The sequence below is a fragment of the Capra hircus genome, chromosome 5 (genome assembly GCF_001704415.2).
Source record: "Capra hircus breed San Clemente chromosome 5, ASM170441v1, whole genome shotgun sequence".
NCBI lineage: Eukaryota > Metazoa > Chordata > Mammalia > Artiodactyla > Bovidae > Capra > Capra hircus.
In genome coordinates, this window is record NC_030812.1 from 93,811,384 (window position 1) to 93,830,496 (window position 19,113).

The 19,113-nt window shown below is 41.0% G+C and overlaps 1 protein-coding gene across 1 annotated transcript in view; it reads left to right on the forward strand.

The window, feature by feature from the left end:
- Positions 1-19,113, forward strand: part of GUCY2C (guanylate cyclase 2C) — a 72,414-nt gene that overhangs the window by 44,375 nt on the left and 8,926 nt on the right. Inside the window, exons 16-23 of the mRNA XM_018048449.1 lie at positions 543-614; positions 1,076-1,180; positions 4,235-4,321; positions 5,469-5,601; positions 8,230-8,367; positions 9,620-9,708; positions 12,921-13,012; positions 17,249-17,407. Of these exons, the coding sequence (XP_017903938.1) occupies positions 543-614; positions 1,076-1,180; positions 4,235-4,321; positions 5,469-5,601; positions 8,230-8,367; positions 9,620-9,708; positions 12,921-13,012; positions 17,249-17,407 (875 nt within the window). The remainder of the gene's footprint in view (positions 1-542; positions 615-1,075; positions 1,181-4,234; positions 4,322-5,468; positions 5,602-8,229; positions 8,368-9,619; positions 9,709-12,920; positions 13,013-17,248; positions 17,408-19,113) is intronic.

Genomic DNA, 19,113 nt, shown 5'->3' on the forward strand with positions numbered 1-19,113 from the left:
CAGTGTGATGGCCCGGATTCTGGGGCTGACCCAAGGGATGCTGTTAGAGCCTTTCACAGGGCTGGGCAGGGCTCTGCTTCACCACTTACAATATTCACAAGTCCTGGGTCTACTGAAGAAAAAATAGAATTTTTAAGAGGGGGAGAGTGTAGGAAGGAAAAGGAAAAATAATAGATTCAGAGCAGTCCAGGCAACCCTGTATTGTATTTTGAATCATTGCAGTGGGGATGTAACAATCCCATAGCAAAGTTTTGTATCTTCCTTTCTTCCTTCTTCCTTCCTTTCTCCCCTCCTTCCTCCTTCCCTCCTTTCTTTCCTTCCTTCCTTCCTCCTTTTTTCACTTAATCATTTTAAAGAAACATTCTCATATGAGCCTACCACATCCCAGGCACTAGGCACCAAGGATATAAACAGCAGTGAAAGAATGTTACCGCTTTCAAAAGCTTACAGTAGAGTGGGAAGATAGTCATGTGAGCAGATGATTATAACATGCATTTGGCGGTCATGCTACACTATCTCCTTAATTCAATTGATCTTTGCAGCGAGTGATTCTAAAGGATCTCAAGCACAATGATGGCAACTTCACTGAGAAACAGAAGATAGAATTGAACAAGGTATGCTCACTTAAGACCTTTAAGTGAGAAATAACTTTACTCCGTTTTCCCCAAGCATTGAGGTCCCTGGTGGAACAAGGTGTTATTAGGGAGTCCTGACAGAGAAGCCCGCAGACCAGGAATGGGTGACCATACTTCTTGTTAAAAATTCTCCCCCCAAATTTTGTCAGAGATGTTTGATGGTACAGAACATGCTGGCATGTCCTAGAAAGTGGTCCTGATGTGATGGGAGAGTAGTCAAAGGTTTGTATTCAGGTCCTCTTGCAGACAAAAGAAAGCCCATGAGGTCAGATCAATGCCAAGTGCAGAAGGAGACACACTGATGCTTCCTTGTATCAAGAGCAGTAGTATATCCTCCCAGAGATCTGAGACCCGGCATGTTTTATTAGTATATTGTTAGGTTTTAATCAGGTGCTCTTTTCTGCCTGAGCTGCTTTGTAAATGAGTGTGTTATGTCTTAGTTGCTTCAGATTGACTATTACAACCTAACCAAGTTCTACGGCACGGTGAAGCTTGATTCCATGATCTTTGGGGTGATTGAGTACTGCGAGAGAGGATCCCTCCGGGTAAGGAACCAGAATCATTTCCAATTTTCTAACCAGCCAACCATATACCAAAAAAAAAAAAAAGTGTAGCAGAAATTTCAAATACTCACTCAGTGAAATAATAACAGCAGAGAGTTATTAGGAAACATGTATGGGCCCATATGCTTATCAAACTAGATCACTCAGATTTTGTCCATTTATCCCTATTATATCATTATAAGTGAAATGAAAGTCACTCAGTTGTGTCCAACTCTTTGGGACCCTATGGACTGTAGTCTGCCAGGCTCCTCTGTCCATGGAATTCTCTAGGCCAGAATACTGGAGTGGGTAGCTGTTCCCTTCTCCAGGGGATCTTCCCAACCTAGGGATCGAACCCAGGACTCTCACATTGCAAGCGGATTCTTTACCAGCTGAGCTACCGGGGAAGCCCAAGAATGCCTATCCCTTCTCCAGGGCATCTTCTTGACCCAGGAATTGAACTGGGGTCTCCTGCATTGCAGGCGGATTCTTTACCAGCTGAGCTAACTAGCTAAAAAATATTCAGGAGTGTAGACTTGAAAAAACTGCTGTACTACAAAAAATGCTGACATTCTATCTCACTGTGAATGAGTAGTCTAAATCCCCCATCTACCATGGATTAAAACATTCATGTTGGTAAAACGTTGGTAAGAGTGAGACTACTCATATGTTTAGAATATAAATTTTTTTGAATGAAATCATCAACAGGTGAGACTTTGAAATATATTCTTTTATAAAAGAAATAAAAAAGATTTCCTTTCTTAATTTTACAGTTTGATGATTATTATATGAAGATGTATTTTTGCTCTTTTGTGAGATTATTTAAATCATGTTTCCCCTTTTGATTTTTTTTCACCATATTCACTAAGTTCTCTAACTTATACGAAATTTGGCATCTTAGAGTGTTCTTTTTCTCACAAAAAATTTAATAAAATTCTGTGTATGTAAAAAAAAAGAAAAAACAAAGAACAAATGCGGAAATGTGGAAAAGTGATTGCCTCTCCATTCATTTTATTTTATTTGCATATTTGTTTCTGTATTAAGAGAAAACTGGATGGTTATTAGAAAAAAAATGTAGATTTAAAAATGTATGTATGGCATAAACTCAAATGTATCCTCAAGGAAAAAAAAATCATAGCCCTAAATGCTGTTCTCTCTTTTAAAAAATAATCTAAATATTCAATGCAAAGTTTAGAATAACTATGGCCTAAAGGAAAGGAAACCACAATTCAATTGTTATAAAACTGATAAAATTTTAAAGTGCATTCTTGAGTTGTTTATTTTTTAAAAACTATAAAATACACAAGCCTCTTATACTTCTAATTAAATCTTTAAAGCAAGCATAAAAATAAAATGAAAATTAAAAAGCTATGAAAAAGATACTTTCAATTATGAAAGAATATATCATGACTATTAAATTATAAAGTCTAAAAAAGGGAAAAATTTCAGAAACAATATAATTATGAAAACTTGACTCAAGAAGTAAAAACTTAAGGAAGTCAATAATGGTAGAAGACATTAACATTTTCATTACAAAGAAAACCAGATTCAGTTTAATTTTTCTAAACTTCAATGAATAATTCTCATTGTCTATATAAACACTGCTCTAAAGTTAAAGAAACACATGAACATCTTCTAAATTCATTTAACATTCAACAAGGCTAACATATAGTTGATACTAAAATGTGATTAAAGACTAATGTCATTTATCAATATAAATGGAAAAATTATAAACGCAATACAGGTAACTCTAAGCCAAGTCATATATGAAAAGCATAATACAGTTAGATATGGTTAGTTTTATGAATGGAAAAAATATTATTCTAATGCATCATATCAAATGGTCTTTGGAGAAAGGCTATATATAAGATCATTTTAATTGGTGCTGAAAATGTTCATTTAAATTGCTGCTGATACAATAAAATAAACATACATTCCTAATAATAATAATTTAAAGTCCCTCAAAGTTAGAAATACTTTCCATATGAGGGCTAGACCATATCTGAATCATTTGGTTTCAACGTGACAAAAAATTTAGATACACCAGTAAGTGAAGATTATCACAGAGGACATTTTCATAGGGAGAAGAGATAATAAACAAATAAACAAAAGCCGCATATCAGGTGCTAACAGAAGAGTCTGTCTGCTCATAACTCCCCTCCCTTAAACTGACTGGTTACCCACCGCTTCAGCAACCTCATCTGAAACAACCGATGACTTTGGGCCCTTTGTTGGAAATTACTGGTACAGTACCTAAGTTAAAACTGGGCTTTTTCCCCAGACAAGAAATTGTTGTTAGGTTTTCAGTTAGGGTCCTGCTTAGAGTTTTACTGTGAAGAATTAGCTTAGTTTAAATACCCTGTATCTTGATAGATACTATGATAATACTATGAGTTCAAAACTCTAGCTCATACAGTTAAGGCAAAAATTCAAGAACTCTGTCTTAATGACAGAGGACTTAATATGGAACACTTAGAGCTATTAAACCAATTGATGCAATCGGTCTTGTAAGTAAAAATGAAATCCTAGCTAAAGGGATTTCCTGATAGCAATTCCTTGTTGGAAAACACTAGTGTAATTTTGATGATACAGAGCCTGCAAGCCAGGCACTTGTGAATCAGGCTCACCAGCCCACTCTCCTGGCAGGTACCTGCTCACTCCTTTACCTCTGTCTGGTGAAGAACCAGGATTTGGGATCTGTGGGCATCTCGTGCTCATCTCCTTGTGATAAAGAACCACCCAGTGTTTCTTAGAGAGAAAAGAAACATATGTTCAAGAAAACCAGGACAGTGGAGTTCTAGCTTGTTCCTGAGCCCAAGGACTCATGATTAGATCATTATTGGAACTTCCCTGGTGGTCCAATATTAATACTTCACGCTTCTACCACAGGGGGGCGTGGGTTCAATCCCTGGTTGGGCAGCTAAGATCCCACATGCCTCGGGGTGTGATCAACATGTTAAAAAATAAAAAACAAAAGATCATTATTTGCCTGTTAGAATCTCTCCACAGTGGTATCCTTTAGACAACTCATCTTCCTTTTCTTTTTCTCCTGCTCAGGAAGTTTTAAATGACACCATTTCTTACCCTGATGGTACATTCATGGACTGGGAGTTTAAGATCTCTGTCTTGTATGACATTGCTAAGGTAAGAGACCCACAGACATGAAAGATATTTATGAAAGTTAAATCTGGAAAACAGACCTAGCCAGCTATCGCATTGGTTTCTTCATCTCTTAAATAATAACGAAAGAGTACCTACCTGTGTCATAGGGTTTTTGTGAAGATTTTACGAAACAATACATGGGCTTTGTATAAGGCCTGACAAGCAAGTATTCAGTATATATATTGACTTATTATTTTTTTTATTCTTTCTACACTGGGTTGCAGGCACACCTTTTCATAGATTTGCTGGAAGTAAAAAAAAAAAAAAAATCACATAAAGTTTCAGGGAAGATAACTGAATCTTCACCTTAATGTAAGAGAAAATGTAAGGGCAGGCATTCATCTTGCATGAGGCAATAAAAAATTTGGACATGTATATTTCCTAGACATGCTATGAAAAGGAAGTGGATACCAGTAACTAGGGCCCCATTCAAGAATGAAGAAAAACCAGTCCCAAGAGTGAGCTATTTGATACAGTCTTAAATCACCTGAAAGACACATAGCATCGGAATCAATTGGGGAAAAAAAGGTAGTACAATATCTTATTTGCCTCAGTTCACTCCCAGGACCAAGGCTGAACACTAGTGTCTGCAGTACCACCACCTCTGGCCGCCAGGGGGAGTCACAACAGCCGAAAAAGAACTTTCAAAACCGAATGAAACATTCTGTTTCAAAAGAGATCGAAAGCAATTAGATTTTAAGAAATAATCTAGCCTAACCTCTCCCTTCTGGAAGGCAAAGCCTTATTATTCGTATTATTTTCATATTCATATTGAGGTAGCAGAGAACCAAAGATATACCCAAGGTCACAGGCTGAATAAGTGGTAAAAAAAAACACTAAAAAATAGGATCAATCTTTGCTTCATATTGTCTGCAACTACTTAACCAGAGTCTTTAGACAGTTGCCTTTTACTGTGTCACCTAAATAACCTTCAAAACTGGATGCAGTACTTAGGCAAATGTTAAGGCTTTAACAATATTTTATAAAGTTAATGGAGTTAAATTTAAAACTCGACGGTGATTCTATCCACATGCCGAAATGATTTCACCAAGTCACCTCTTTCTTGCAAAGGGCAGAGCAGCTGAGGAGTGTCATATCTCTTTGTTTTCCTGTATCTGAAAAACTACAGGGAATGTCGTATCTGCACTCCAGTAAGACAGAAGTCCACGGCCGTCTAAAGTCGACCAACTGCGTGGTGGACAGTAGAATGGTGGTGAAGATCACCGATTTTGGCTGCAATTCCATTTTGCCTCCAAGAAAAGGTCTGTCGTGAATGAAATTTTCACTAGTTTCCCACTTAAACACTTTTCTTTTTTAATTTTTGCACAAGTCCATGTAAAGTGCTCAGGAAACGGTGATACTGACCAGGAAAACCACTTCCGTAAGAGGCAGTAGCTGGCTCACTCCCCAGCATTGCCCCCTTCTCAGTGTTCAGTGTGTGCTTGTCAAGTTGAACAGATCTCCTCTGTGGGTTTCCTCCATCTGTGGGTCCCTTGATTCAAGGGAGAAATCACGAAGGAGCTATAGGCTTGTGGAGGCAGGACTGTGTGAAAAAATACAGAAAGTTAGAGCCGTAGGAGACCTCAGAAATCCCCTTATTGAACCCTCCCGTTTTATAGAAGACAGAACTAAAGCTCAGAAAGGCTAAGAGAATTGCCCAAAAAGATAGAGTATAAGACTGAAGACCCCTTTCCAAATTCTAGACATCATTTGTTTATCTGTGATAATGATAAGAAATGATGATGCTTAGAAAACCTAAGTCTTATCGGTAAAATATATTGTTATGTATCCCTTTCAAGAGTGGTGATGGGAGTCAAAAAAAGTGATTTGTAAAGTATCAAGGGCTTTTCATGTTGAACGTTTGCCAGTTCTTTATTAGAACTCAGGGTTAAACAGCCTCAGAGGGCTAGGACCCATATATGCCTCAAAATACCACTAAATTTCTCAAAAACTAAATTCTACCTCTAATTCTATTTTTGCACTGCTTTTAGTTTTCCATAATGGACGAAAAATTACAATCCCGCACCCACTTTAGCTATGTCAAGGATGCTAAGACATTGGACTAAATCCGGTTAGTGCTTATTGAGAACCTGCTGGGTGCCTGGGTTCATCGTGGAGTGAGCAAAGCCCCTTCATGAAATGACTCACCACGACACAAAATCAGATGAATTGTAGATCCAAGGCTACCCTCCCGAACATGCAGTTATATAAGCCTGTCTGTGGGGTCAGTTACCTGAAATCTTAGCATAAGTAGATTTACTTCCCTCTCCTACAAGCCCAACCATTAGGATCCATTTTTAATGCATCACTAGCCACATAAATTCACAAGACATACATCTGAAAATGCAGTGAACACTTGGATGGAAAGCCAGATGGGGAAAGTGTGCTTTATCATAAGCATCTCACTATACCTAAACACACGAATCTGTTGATTTATGTAATTGAAACTGCTGAAGGTAGAAATCTCAAGAAGTCTACAGGGAGCTAGGTGATCCTTAAAAACTCCCAAGGGATGTTGGAGAATAATTAATTGTATGCCCCCATTATTAAAAATAAGATATGTAGTGGGGGTCCCAAACCCAAGTGACTATAAGAGCCAGACACAGGAGTGCTTCACTCTTGAAATGAACTTGATGGGAAGCAGTAGTAATAGCTTGCACGCTAGTAAAATGTGAGTAAATCGTATGCTTTTTTTTTTTTTTAAAGAATACCACAGGAACCAAAGAAAGCACATCTGTGTATTAGCTGACCTCATGGCTGCTACTATATCACATCTGGAAATTATCAGTGACTGTCTCTCTGTTTCAATGTGCTGTCTTTATTGTCTTTTAGTAAAAATACTGTTGTGGGTTGCCATTCACTTCTCCAGGAGATCTTTCCTACCCAGGGATTGAACCCGTGTCTCCTGCATTGCAGGCAGATTCATTACCGTCTGAACTACCTGGAAAGCCCATTATTTCCTTTTAGTAAATATACATAGATGGCGATTCCCTGGTGGCTCAGTCAGTAAAGAATTCACCTGGAATGCAGGAGGCTCAGGTTCAATCCCCTGGAGAAGGGAATGGCTACCCACTCCAGTATTCTTGGCTGGAGAATCCCATGGACAGAGGAGCCTGGTGGGCTACAGTCCATTACATTGCAAAAGGGTCAGACATGACTTAGGGCCTAAACCACCACCAGCAAACATATATATAGTAAATATATTTATATTTACTAAAAGAAATGTGTTTTATATTACATAAAATTTGTAAGTATATAGTTATTAAATCTTTATATACATGTAGTGTTTTATATGGGCTTCCCAGGTGACTTAGTGATAAAGAATCTGCCTGCAATGCTAGAGACCTGGGTTTGATTTCTGGGTCAGGAAGATCCCTTGGACAAGGAAATGGCAACCCATGCCAGTACCCTTGCCTGGGAGAGCCCATGGACAGAGGAGCCTGGTGGGCAGCAGTCCATGGGGTCACAAAGAGTCAGACACGACTGAGTGACTGAGCATGCACAGTGTTTTATATTACATTAAATATATAATTTTAAAATATTTATAAAGGCTTTCATAGGTTTATGCTGCATGTTCCATAAACTATTAAATCCTCGGCCTCTTACATTCTACTGAATTCACCCCACAAACATTTACTGAGCACTCCCTGTACCCTAGGCGCTGTTCTAGGTAGACCTTGAGGGTTTTTAGGACTATGACCCAGGCAGTTTTAGGGAAGGCATTCCATGTTTCCTCACCCAGATCCTGGCATTACCTGGTCAGCTCGGAAGGCAAGTGTCTATTCTGCCCCCATCGCCAGCATTAGTGTGGTGGAGGGACTTAATAGCGCGTCGGGGATCTCTGGGCTACTCACCCCCTCAACGTTAAAGTCTCACTGCTGAACACACAGACTTGTGGACGGCCCCAGAGCATCTCCGCGTAGCCAGCGTTTCGCAGAAAGGAGACGTGTACAGCTACGGCATCATCGCCCAGGAGATCATCCAGCGGAGAGAAACCTTCTACACGCTCAGCTGTCGGGACCAGAAAGGTGAGGACCTTCTCTGGGAGCCAGCAGGAATTCTAGGCTGACCGAGACCCCGAGGTTTCTGTGACCACGTCTCAGTCCCCTTGTCAGCAAGAGCAGTGTCACTCCCATGCTGTACACCGCACAGGGTGGTTGGAGGGATTCAATGATAGTATGAAATGTCAGAGGGCTCTGAAAAGCGCAGGACAATACCCTACTGCCAGCCACCGCCACTGTCAGCAATACTGAGTTAAAGAGCTGTGCCTTGAAATTTCCTGCTTCCCTTCTGATTCCATTAAGAGATATGCGTCTTTAACACCTGAACTAGATCACTAACAGGACCACGTGCATCCTTGAGGTCTTACTAAGAGAATGTTGTAGTTCTGTCACATGTCCTCTTTTGATGTGTGTGTGTAGGGGGGGTTGTTGCTGTCGCTCAGTTGCTGTCATGTCTGACTCTTTGTGCCCCCCGTGGACTGCTGCACGCCAAGCTTTCCCCATCCTCTACTGTCTCCCAGAGTTTGCTCAAGTTCATGTCCATTGAGTCGGTGATGCTATCCATCTCATGTGTGTATGTATGTGTGTGTGTTGGGGGGGGCGGGTAGCATAGTTTTTTAAATTCTAGAAAGTTGATTTGGAGATTATACTGACTCCCCATGGAATATTAAACTTGACTATTCTTTTTTAAATCATTAAACCTTGTGTTTGTATTGGAGTACAGCCGATTAACAACGGTGTGATAGTGTTAGGTGGACAGCACAGTGACTAAGCCATGCATATCCATGTGTCCGTTCTCCCCAGACGCCCCTCCCACCCAGGCTGCCACGTAACCCTGAGCAGAGTTCCCTGTGCTCTACAGTAGGTCCTCGTTAGGGGGAAGTGTTTCATTCCATGCGTCCAGTTCTCGGTTCACTGAGTGCTTCCTGCGCGCCAGCTCTTACCATATGGAGGATGAAGGTAGCTGAAGGGTGTAGGGAGGACAGGCTAGCATCTCGGTCAGAAGAAACCTCCCTAAGACAGTGCTCTTTGAGTTAAGTTTTAAAGGGCTTATAGCTTTAACTGAGGTACTCCCTGGGTGTAAGAGGGCCTAAGCCCCCTTGCCCTGGTGGCCCATCCATTCATTCACATCTGTTTGTTGAGTGCTAGCCTAGGCTTTGCCACATTCCCGCCGGCTCCCCATCCAGGTCCGGGAACCCATTCAGAGTCTGGAGGCTGCTGCTAAAATTTCTTCACACTGCATTCTTTCTTGTAATTCGAATGGTTCTCGTCCCATCAGAGAAGATTTTCAGAGTGGAGAATTCCAACGGAGTGAAACCCTTCCGCCCCGATCTCTTCCTGGAAACAGCAGAGGAAAAAGAGCTGGAAGTGAGTATGTCTCCCACATGAGTTTCTTTGGGGTTGCAGCAGCAAAGGAGCACAGACTCAGTGGATTAACACCAAGGAAATGTATCCACTTACAGTTCTGGAGGCCAGAAGTCTGAAATGAGTTGTCAGAGGCCGTGCCTCCTCCAGAGGCTCTACGGGAAGCCCATTCCTCACTTCTCCCAGGAGCTTCTGGTGGCTCTTGACATGCCTTGGCTTGTGGCCGCAAGACTCTAATCTCTGCCTCCAGGCCACATTCTCCATTTCTGTCTAATCTCCTACTTTCTCCTGTATGAGGATACATGTGACTGTTGCTGTTACTTAGTTGCTGAGTCATGTCCAGTTCTTTGCGACCCCATGGACTGCAGAGCGCCAGGCTTCCCTGTCCTTCACTACTGTCTCCTGAAGTTTGCTGAAACTCATTCATGCCCATTGAGTCAGTGATACGATCTAACCATCTCATCCTCTGCCACGCTCTTCTTTTGTCCTCAATCTTTCCCAGAATCTGGGTCTTTTCTGATGAGCTGGCTCTTCACATCGGGTGGCCAAAGTACTGAAGTTTCAGCCCAGGGACTTCCCTGGTGGTTCATTGTTTAAGACTACATATTTCCAATGCAGGAGGCCTGGTTCAGTCCCTTCTCAGGGAACTAAGATAACCACATACCATGTAGCCAAAAAGTTTTAAAAAATAAAATAAAATTGGGCTTTTAAAAAACCTTTTTGAAAAAGGATAATTCAGAATTATCTTCCCATTGCAAGATCCTTAATCACACCTGCAAAGACCCTTTTTCCAAGTAAGGTAGCATTCACTGGTTCCAGGGGTTGGGACACATCCTTGGGAGCCATTATCAGCCTGTCATCCTCCCAACTCACAAAAGAGCTCCTCCAGCACACATCACGTTCTCAGTATTTAGGAGCTAGAAGAGCAGATGTCAGTGTGATACAGTTACTAGGCTTATAAAACTGCCTCCTGATTATAAAATAAATATGCCAATATCTAGAAACAATAAAGAAATGTACATTCACTCTATCTGTCCTCTGAAGAAAATGGAGGCGCTCTGTATTTGCTTAATTGTTTTATAATCCTTCACAAAGGCCTTTAAGGACTGTGGAGAAAAAAAAATCCTAATTTTTTCTTTAGAATTTTATCTGAGCGGTTATAATCCAGCATATGGTAAGTAAATGTTAAAAAAAAATATTTATGGCTGTTGAAGAAAATTTTTTTAAACTTTTGTTCCTTGCAGGATAAAGATAACATTTTGCTTCAGTTTGCAAGTGACCTGCTAGATGAGGTTTATGGTCAGACTCTACCGAGCATGAATGGGCCTTTTTTTATTTCTTTCTGTTTTTCAACAGGAAAGGCAGGTTGTACCCCAAGGTGTTCTGAGCTACATCCACTCCTATTTTGCCTTCTCCTCATCCCTTCCCTTCCTGTTGCTTTTCTGGATCCTGGAATTCCTCTTCGCACATCAGCATCTCTCCTCTCAAACCCTCCTTTCTAGTCTGAGTATATCCTCCTGTTTAAAACAGCTTTCACCAAAGCCGCCTCCTTGTCCATAGACTTGTGCGGCTGGGTGGTTCTGGAATAGGAAATGAGGAATTGTCTTCTAGTAGTCGCACAGAGTCGGACACGACTGAAGCGACTTAGCAGCCCCAGCAGCAGCTGGCTCCAATAGAATACAGGTCTGAAACTCCCAGACTTGGCCTGAAGAGCATGTGCTGTTGACCGAGGAGCCTGGTGGGCTACGGTCCATGGGATTGCAGAGTCGGACACGACTGAAGCAACTGGGCACGCATGCACGCTGCATCAGCTCACTTGTCGACGCTTCTGTCCCTCCCTTCCTCTAAGGCAGTGAGCCAGCGGATCGTTTTCCTGGGCAAGGGTACCACCTAGTGGTGAATACGGGCAACTACAGTTCTATACCGTGGTCCTCTCCCTCCCCAGGCACTCTTCGTTAAAGCAAACGAATGCAGACAGGGACTGTAACTAGTACCATTTGTGATCCTGTTTGTGTTGAGAGTGAAGAGCAAACTTAATTTAAAGCAGATGGTCTTCAGCATGCTTTTTGATCCCACAAAAGCTGCAAACAAGCGGAATCAAATGAGATGATGGCTCCATGGGCTTCCTGTCCTCTCCCTCTGTACCCACCCCCCCAACACACCCTCCCATCCCTCCCATCCTCCCACCTCCCCTCCCCGCCTCCCCCACCCCCACCCCCACCCCCTGCCTCGTTTCTCTTCACTGCAGCTGGGAAACTTACAAACGTACATACATTAATGTCCTCTGCCCATGTCATACCTGGGACATATTTGTGCTAAGGAAGTTATTAATTTTTTAATCTGAAATTCAAGTTTAACTGGGTGTCCTGTATTTGTATTTGCTATATCTGAGAACCCTAACAAGGTCCCTTCACAAACCAGTTAATTCAGACGCTCCTGAAGTCCTAAGAAATTTTGTGAATGCTCCCCAGACAATCCCATGGTCAGGCACAGCTGAAAACTAATGTCATACAGCTTCACTCTCATTTTAGAGTTGCCTGGCACTCACCAAGCCCAGTTATTTATCCCCCTCCCCAGCACAAACCCAGCAAATGTCAGTAAGGCGTTCTGTCTCTCCCTTCCCACGTGGTCCAAATCAATATTGCTGTTTTTCCTTAGCCTAGGATCGAAAGGAAGGGTGAGGCAAAGTAGTGCAGGCAGTGATGACCACAGGGAACTGGGCCATTTCATACTCGTTGTGAGAGTTGAGATGTTTTAAAACCATTCCCTGCTTTAGTTGCTTACATCACGGAACAGAATAGGATACCACCGTCTGAGCTAATCCACCTCTTATTTATCTATTTGAAGTACAGCTGATTTGCAGTCTTGTGCCAATCTCTGCTGTACAGCAAAGTGACTCATTTATACCTTCTTTTTCATAGTCTTTTCCATTATAGTTTATCCCAAGGGGATTGGCTATAGTTCCCTGTGCTATCTATAGTAAGACCTTGTTTTTATCTATTTTAAAGGTAGTGGTTTGCATCTACCAACCCCACACTCCCAGCCCTCCCGTCTCCCTGCTCCTCTGACAACCACAGCTGTGTTCTCTAAGCCTGTGAGTCTCTCTTCCATAGAGAGGTTCATTTGTGCCGTATGTTAGACTTCACATATAAGTGATACCATATGGCATTTGTCTTTTTCTGAGTTACTTCAGTTCGCCCTCTTCTTTCTTCCAGGTCTATCTACTTGTCAAAAGCTGCTGGGAGGAAGATCCAGAAAAAAGGCCAGATTTCAAGAAAATTGAGAATACCCTGGCCAAGATATTTGGGTATGGCGGACATTTTTACTTTCCCCCACTAGCTTCAGTTTTTTCTAATAGTTGACATTCAGTGGTAGCTAAGTATGAGAATGCCTTTTCTAATGAAAAATCACAGATTGTAATACCTGTCTCCAAAAAATTAAAATGATATGGAGATGAACAGACCATTTTCTCGAGAAATAATCACTTGAAAAGCTAAGTACTATGTTCAAGGGCAAAACGAGCCTGATTAGAAAATAGATTCTGACTGATCATGATTATATCTGTTAAAAAAATAGAGTTCCCTTACCCTTCTGCAGGTAATTAGGATTTAGAAGTCTAGTAGAATCCTGAGGATCTTAAAACCCCTGGATAATTCTTAACATCAGCAAGTTCCTTAGAGTTTTAAAAATCATAAGATCAGGAACTTTGGCTGAATCAGAGTATAATTCAGGATGAAGAGAAAAGTAACATACAGTTATCCAGTAAGACTGAATTTTAGATTTCCCGTGTTTGGAGATAGGTACAATGCAGTGAGAAAAATAGCCCTAGGAGATCCAGTTTCTAGGCTAGGACCTAACAATAGCTAGTTATGGTTACCAATTCTGTTGCTCGTAAAATTGGAATGAATTTTCTGTAGATGACTCCTGCAGTTCCTTCTAGCTCTTTATGTAGTTTCGTTAAGTCAGAGAGGCTCAGACACTTAGTGAAGCTAAATAAAGCCCAGGACTGAGATGGGGTGGAGTAGTGGTCCCAAACCCCCCACACACCAGGCCACACAGCAGGAGGTGAGGCGGGGTTGGGGGGCAGCTAGCAAAGCTTCATCTGTATTTACAGCCGTTTCTCCTTGCTCACGTTACCACCCAAGTTCTGCCTCCTTTCAAATCAGCAGCAGCATTCAATTCTCACAGAAGCGTGAACCCTGACCCTAAAGTCAGGGCAGAGTATCCTGAGATTGCCACAAAATAGAAATGTAGCGCACAGCAAATGTAACGTCGTTGAATCATTTTGAAACCATTCCCTCCCCCACCCCCACCACTGCCCAGTCCATGGAAAAGTTGTCTTCCATGAAGCCAGTCCCTGGCGCCAGAAATGTTGAGGACCTCTGGGGTAGAGTGAAGACAATGAAGGTGTGGCCATTGATTGCTTGATCTGAACCACCCGATGTGGGGAAAGAGCAGGAAATAATAAATGATTTCAATCTTGCCCTTTTTCATTCCTTCCCAGAGCTATTACTAAGAGCAGGTGAAACTATGTGTGACAGATGAAATGTGAGCTCATGAAGATAGAACTAGACCCCTGGTATTTAGCCTCTAATGTGGTGGTTCTCTACTTGGCTGCGCACTGAAGTCACCTGGGGATATTTGCAAACTACTGATGCCGGAGTCCTGCCTGAGAGAGTCTGATGTAATTGATCTGGGTGCAGGGTATCATCAGGAGTTTAAATAAGCTCCTCAGGTGATTAAAATACACAGCCAAGGTTGAGGAAACTGTTTTAATTGTATCAATTCATCATGAAATCAGATTATCCATCTTCATCCTTTCCACCTGCTCCCTCATTCTTTCTACCCAGCTAGATTTCTTTATGGTTTCTGGTGAGAATCTCCTGGGGACCTTGTTAAAAACTTCTCTTCTTCCCAAACCTAGCAGTTTCCAGTTGTAACAGATCTGTGATAGAATTCAGAAATGTACGAATTTTTTTCTCTTTCTTTTTTAATTTTTAAATTATGAAAGTATGATAACACATTTACAGGAGACTTGGAAAATACAGAACAAAGTTACATATAGTTCCACTACATAGTACAATTATTTTTTAAGTATTTTATAGTACAAGAATTTTAAAATTATTTTATAGTACAATTATTTTTAAGTATCTTATAATTTAAGATAAATTAAGATTTTTAGTTGGAGTTTCAATGTCAAACTCTCAAAAGTTAATAGAATGAATATAGAGAAAAGTAGAAGGATATGGTAGACCTGAAAAGCACCATGAACCAATTCAATATGATTAAGATTTATACAATTTTCATACAACAGTAGTATACAAATTCTATTCAGGTTCCCATCAACTATAAACTAGGAGTCTCTGAAACATATCCAGGGACATGAAATAAGGTGCAAACATTTCATGGTCTGCTGCTGCTGCTAAGTCGCTTCAGTCGTGTCTGACTCTGTGCGACCCCATAGATGGCAGCCCACCAGGCTCCTCTGTTCCTAGGATTCTCCAGGCAAGAATACTGGAGTGGGTTGCCACTTCCTTCTCCAATGCATGAAAGTGAAAAGTGAAAGTGAAGTTGCTCAGTCGTGACCGACTCTTTGAGACCCCGTGGACTGTAGCCTACCAGGCTCCTCCGTCCATGGGACTCTCCAGGCAAGAGTACTGGAGTGGCTAGCTATTGCCTTCTCCTTTCATGATCTAAAGGTGTGGAAATCATACAAAGTATGTTTTCTTATCACTGTGAGATTATGTTAGAAATCAATATCAAAAGATACTTGAAGATACCCACATATTTTCAAGTCCAAATGTGGCATTTACCAAGAGAGACCTAGCCCTTGAAAGCCTCAATAAAGTCAGAAAAATGAAAAAACACGGTGATTGCAGAGAAGAAAGCATTTAAATGAGAAATTAAAATCAAAGATATTTTAAAAACCCCATGTACTTGGAAATTAAATGTCCACTTTTAAATGATAGGTGTATCTAAGAAGGTATAACAAGGAAAATTAGAGAATGCTTAGAATAAAAACAAGAGAGAATTTACCAGAATTTGTTGCATGCAGCTGAAGCTGCTCAGTGCAGCTAAATACAATGTGAAATCTTGAATAAGGTATAAAAACAAATAATGGATACTAGCATTAAATTTTGTGAAATTTGAACAAAATCTATACATTAGTTAATAATACTGTGGTGGTGGTGGTGCTTTAGTCACTCAGCTGTGTCCAGTTCCTGCAGCCCCCATGGACTGTAGGTTCATGGGATTCTCCAGGCAAGAATACCGGAGTGGGTTGCCGTTTCCTCCTCCAGGGGATCTTCCTGACCCAGGAATCAAACTTGGGTGTCCTGCATTGCAGGTTGATTCTTTACCGACTGAGCTACAAGTGAAGTCCACATGTCAATTTTCTGTTTGGGGTTTTTTTTTTTTTAACATAGTAAGAAATGTATTAAATTTTTAACAAACATCCCACCCCGTACCAAGGGGATTACAACATAGTCTCTCCTTTTGGAGCACAGAAATGACCAGTTTAATTATTGTTATGATGATGAAACAGTAGAATTTATTCATCCCTTGGGTTGTGTCGTGAACATTGTCTCCAGTTCTCACAACAGCTATAATTTCCGACTGGGGTCTGCACCCAGGTGGGTCACAGGGTCACGAAGAGCTGGCATCTCATCTAAGTCATCTCAATCTAACAAAATAGACTTAGGGCTTTTGCTTTAGGACCCTGACTCTCTATTCTGAGGGGTAATATAAGGCTCAGATTTACTTTACTTGGTTCTTTCCTTTTTTTTAATTTATTTTTTAATTGAAGGAAAATTGCTCTGTAATGTTGTGATGCTTTCTGCCGTATGAGGTTCTTTTCTTATATTTCCTTTTATTGAAAGTTGTTCCTTATTAAAACTTTTAAAAATAGGAAGCAAACAAGAAGGACAAAAAATCACCTATTTTTTAGCAGGTAATGACCAGTTTTCAAAAATTAAAAATGAGATGATAATGTTTGCTGTTACATAAACTGGCTTTTTTCACTTAAATAATGTAAAAGAAGTTTCTTTCTGTGTACTTCGCAATTTTAATTTGTATTTGATAGTCCATCATTTCATAATAATTTGATTACTTTTTGTTATACATTTAGGGGAACTTTTAAATGATTGTTTGTGAGGAATAACTGCTACTTTCTTTATAGTTCACTTTCAGTACATTCGTGATAGTTTCCTTCGGATAATTCTAAGTAGAATTGAGAGGCTGGTTGACATAAGCATTCTTAAGATTTATGATGCATTTTACTGTATTTTCCTCCAGGAAAACTATAATGTATATTTTTCCTCCATCTTACTTACACTGATTGCCATTGTGCTAACATTTGATTTTCTTTTTTTTCTAATGTCTCTTCTATTTCTTTGATCCTTCCCGAGATTAAATTTTTTGCCATATTTGTTGGCCGTTTTTATTCTTTCTTTAATTACCTGTTCATAATATCTGCCTATTGCTTTAATGATTATTTATGTTCTCTTAATAATATGGAGAGCTCTTTATCTGTCTCTACCTATAGCCTTTTCCATGACCAAAAAAATGAAAGTTACATGGATACCTTGATCCGACGTCTACAGCTGTATTCCCGGAACCTGGAACATCTGGTGGAGGAAAGGACACAGCTGTACAAGGCAGAGAGGGACAGGGCTGACCAACTTAATTTCATGTTGCTCCCAAGGTAAGGAAGTCCTTCCACGGATGTGACTGTACAGGACTCCAGAGTTGTGCCTCAGCCCTTAAGGTGGAAAGCCAAAGCATATTTATCTAGTGTTGGTTTTCTCTGTACTTTTCTTACTCTATTTATTTTTATGTATTAGTTTGGCTGTGCTGGATCTTAGTTGCGGCACACAGGATCTTTATTGGCAGCATGTGAAATTTTAGTTAGGGTATGTGGTATCTAGTTCCCAGAGCAGGAATCGAACCTGGGTCCCCTGCATTGGGAGTGCAGAGTCTTAGTCATGGACCACCAGGGAAGTCCCTTCTCTACATTTATATAGGATTGTTGCCTCTTGCATTTTCTTCATCAGATCATTGTGTTTAAAGATGCACGTTCTTGCTAAGCTGTGTCCCGGTTTGCACTATCTAAATTGCTAAAAGAAAGAGATTGTTTTCCAGTGCCATGGAAGGAGCATGGATGGCAGAGTTAGAGCGACCTAGGTTCCAACACTGGAGAAGGAAGTGGCAGCCCACTCCAGTGTTCTTGCCTGGAGAATCCCAGGGACAGGGGAGCCTGGTGGGCTGCCGTCCATGGGGTCGCACAGAGTTGGATACAACTGAAGCGACTTAGCAGCAGCAGCAGCAGCATGTTCCAACACCTGTTGGCCACTGTTACTGAGTCTGAGACCTTAGGCCAGTCACTGTCTCTCCTTCATATAAAAATGAAAATTAAAGCATTAATCTCTTTGCCATCTTCTTTCAGCCTCATAGTAGAGGCCATATTACAAGAAATGGTATGGATGAGCTTATTTGCAAAGCAGAAACAGAGACAAAGATGTAGAAAACGAATGTATGGACACCGAGTGGGAGAGGGGTGGGTGGGAGAAATAGGGAGATTGAGATTGGCAGATTCGCACTGTTGATACTATGTGTGATATAGATGCTGGGGCTTCCCTGGTGATTCAGATGGTAAAGAATCTACCTGCAATGCTGGAGACCCATGTTTTATCCCTGCACTGGGAAGATCCCCTAGGGAAGGGAATTGCTACTGACTCCAGCATTCCTCCCTGGGAAATGCCATGGACAGAAGAGTTTGTTGGGCTGCAGTCCACTGTGTCACAGAAGAGTCAGACACAACTTAACGACTAACACACACACACACACGTAAAATAGGTAACTAATGAGAATCGACTGAATAGCACAGGGAGCTCTACTCACTGCTCTGTGTGGCCTAAACTGGAAGAAGTCCAGAGTGGAGGGGATATATGTGTATGTGCAGCTGATTAATTTTGCTATACAGTAGAAGCTAACACATTATATTTATTAATCAAGCAACTGTGCTCCAGTAAAAATTAATTTAAAATAAAATAGGAGCCATCTTTAGTGGAGGAAGGCTTCCCTGGTGGCTCAGATGGTGAAGAATCCACCTGCGATGTGGGAGACCGGATTCAATCCCTCGGTAGGGAAGATCCCCTAGAGGAGGAAATGGCAACCCACTCCAGTATTCTTGCCTGGAAAACTCCATGGACAGAGGAGCCTGGCAGGCTGCAGTCCATGAGGTCACATACAGTTGGACACGACTCACATTTATTAGAGTTATAATCAGGTATTAAATTACTACTGAACCTCCTATTCATCTGAGGCTACATACACGTGCTCTGTGTGTGTAATATGTTCCTAGGCTTGGTATTTGCAAACTGTCTTTGGTTCCTCACCACACTACTCACT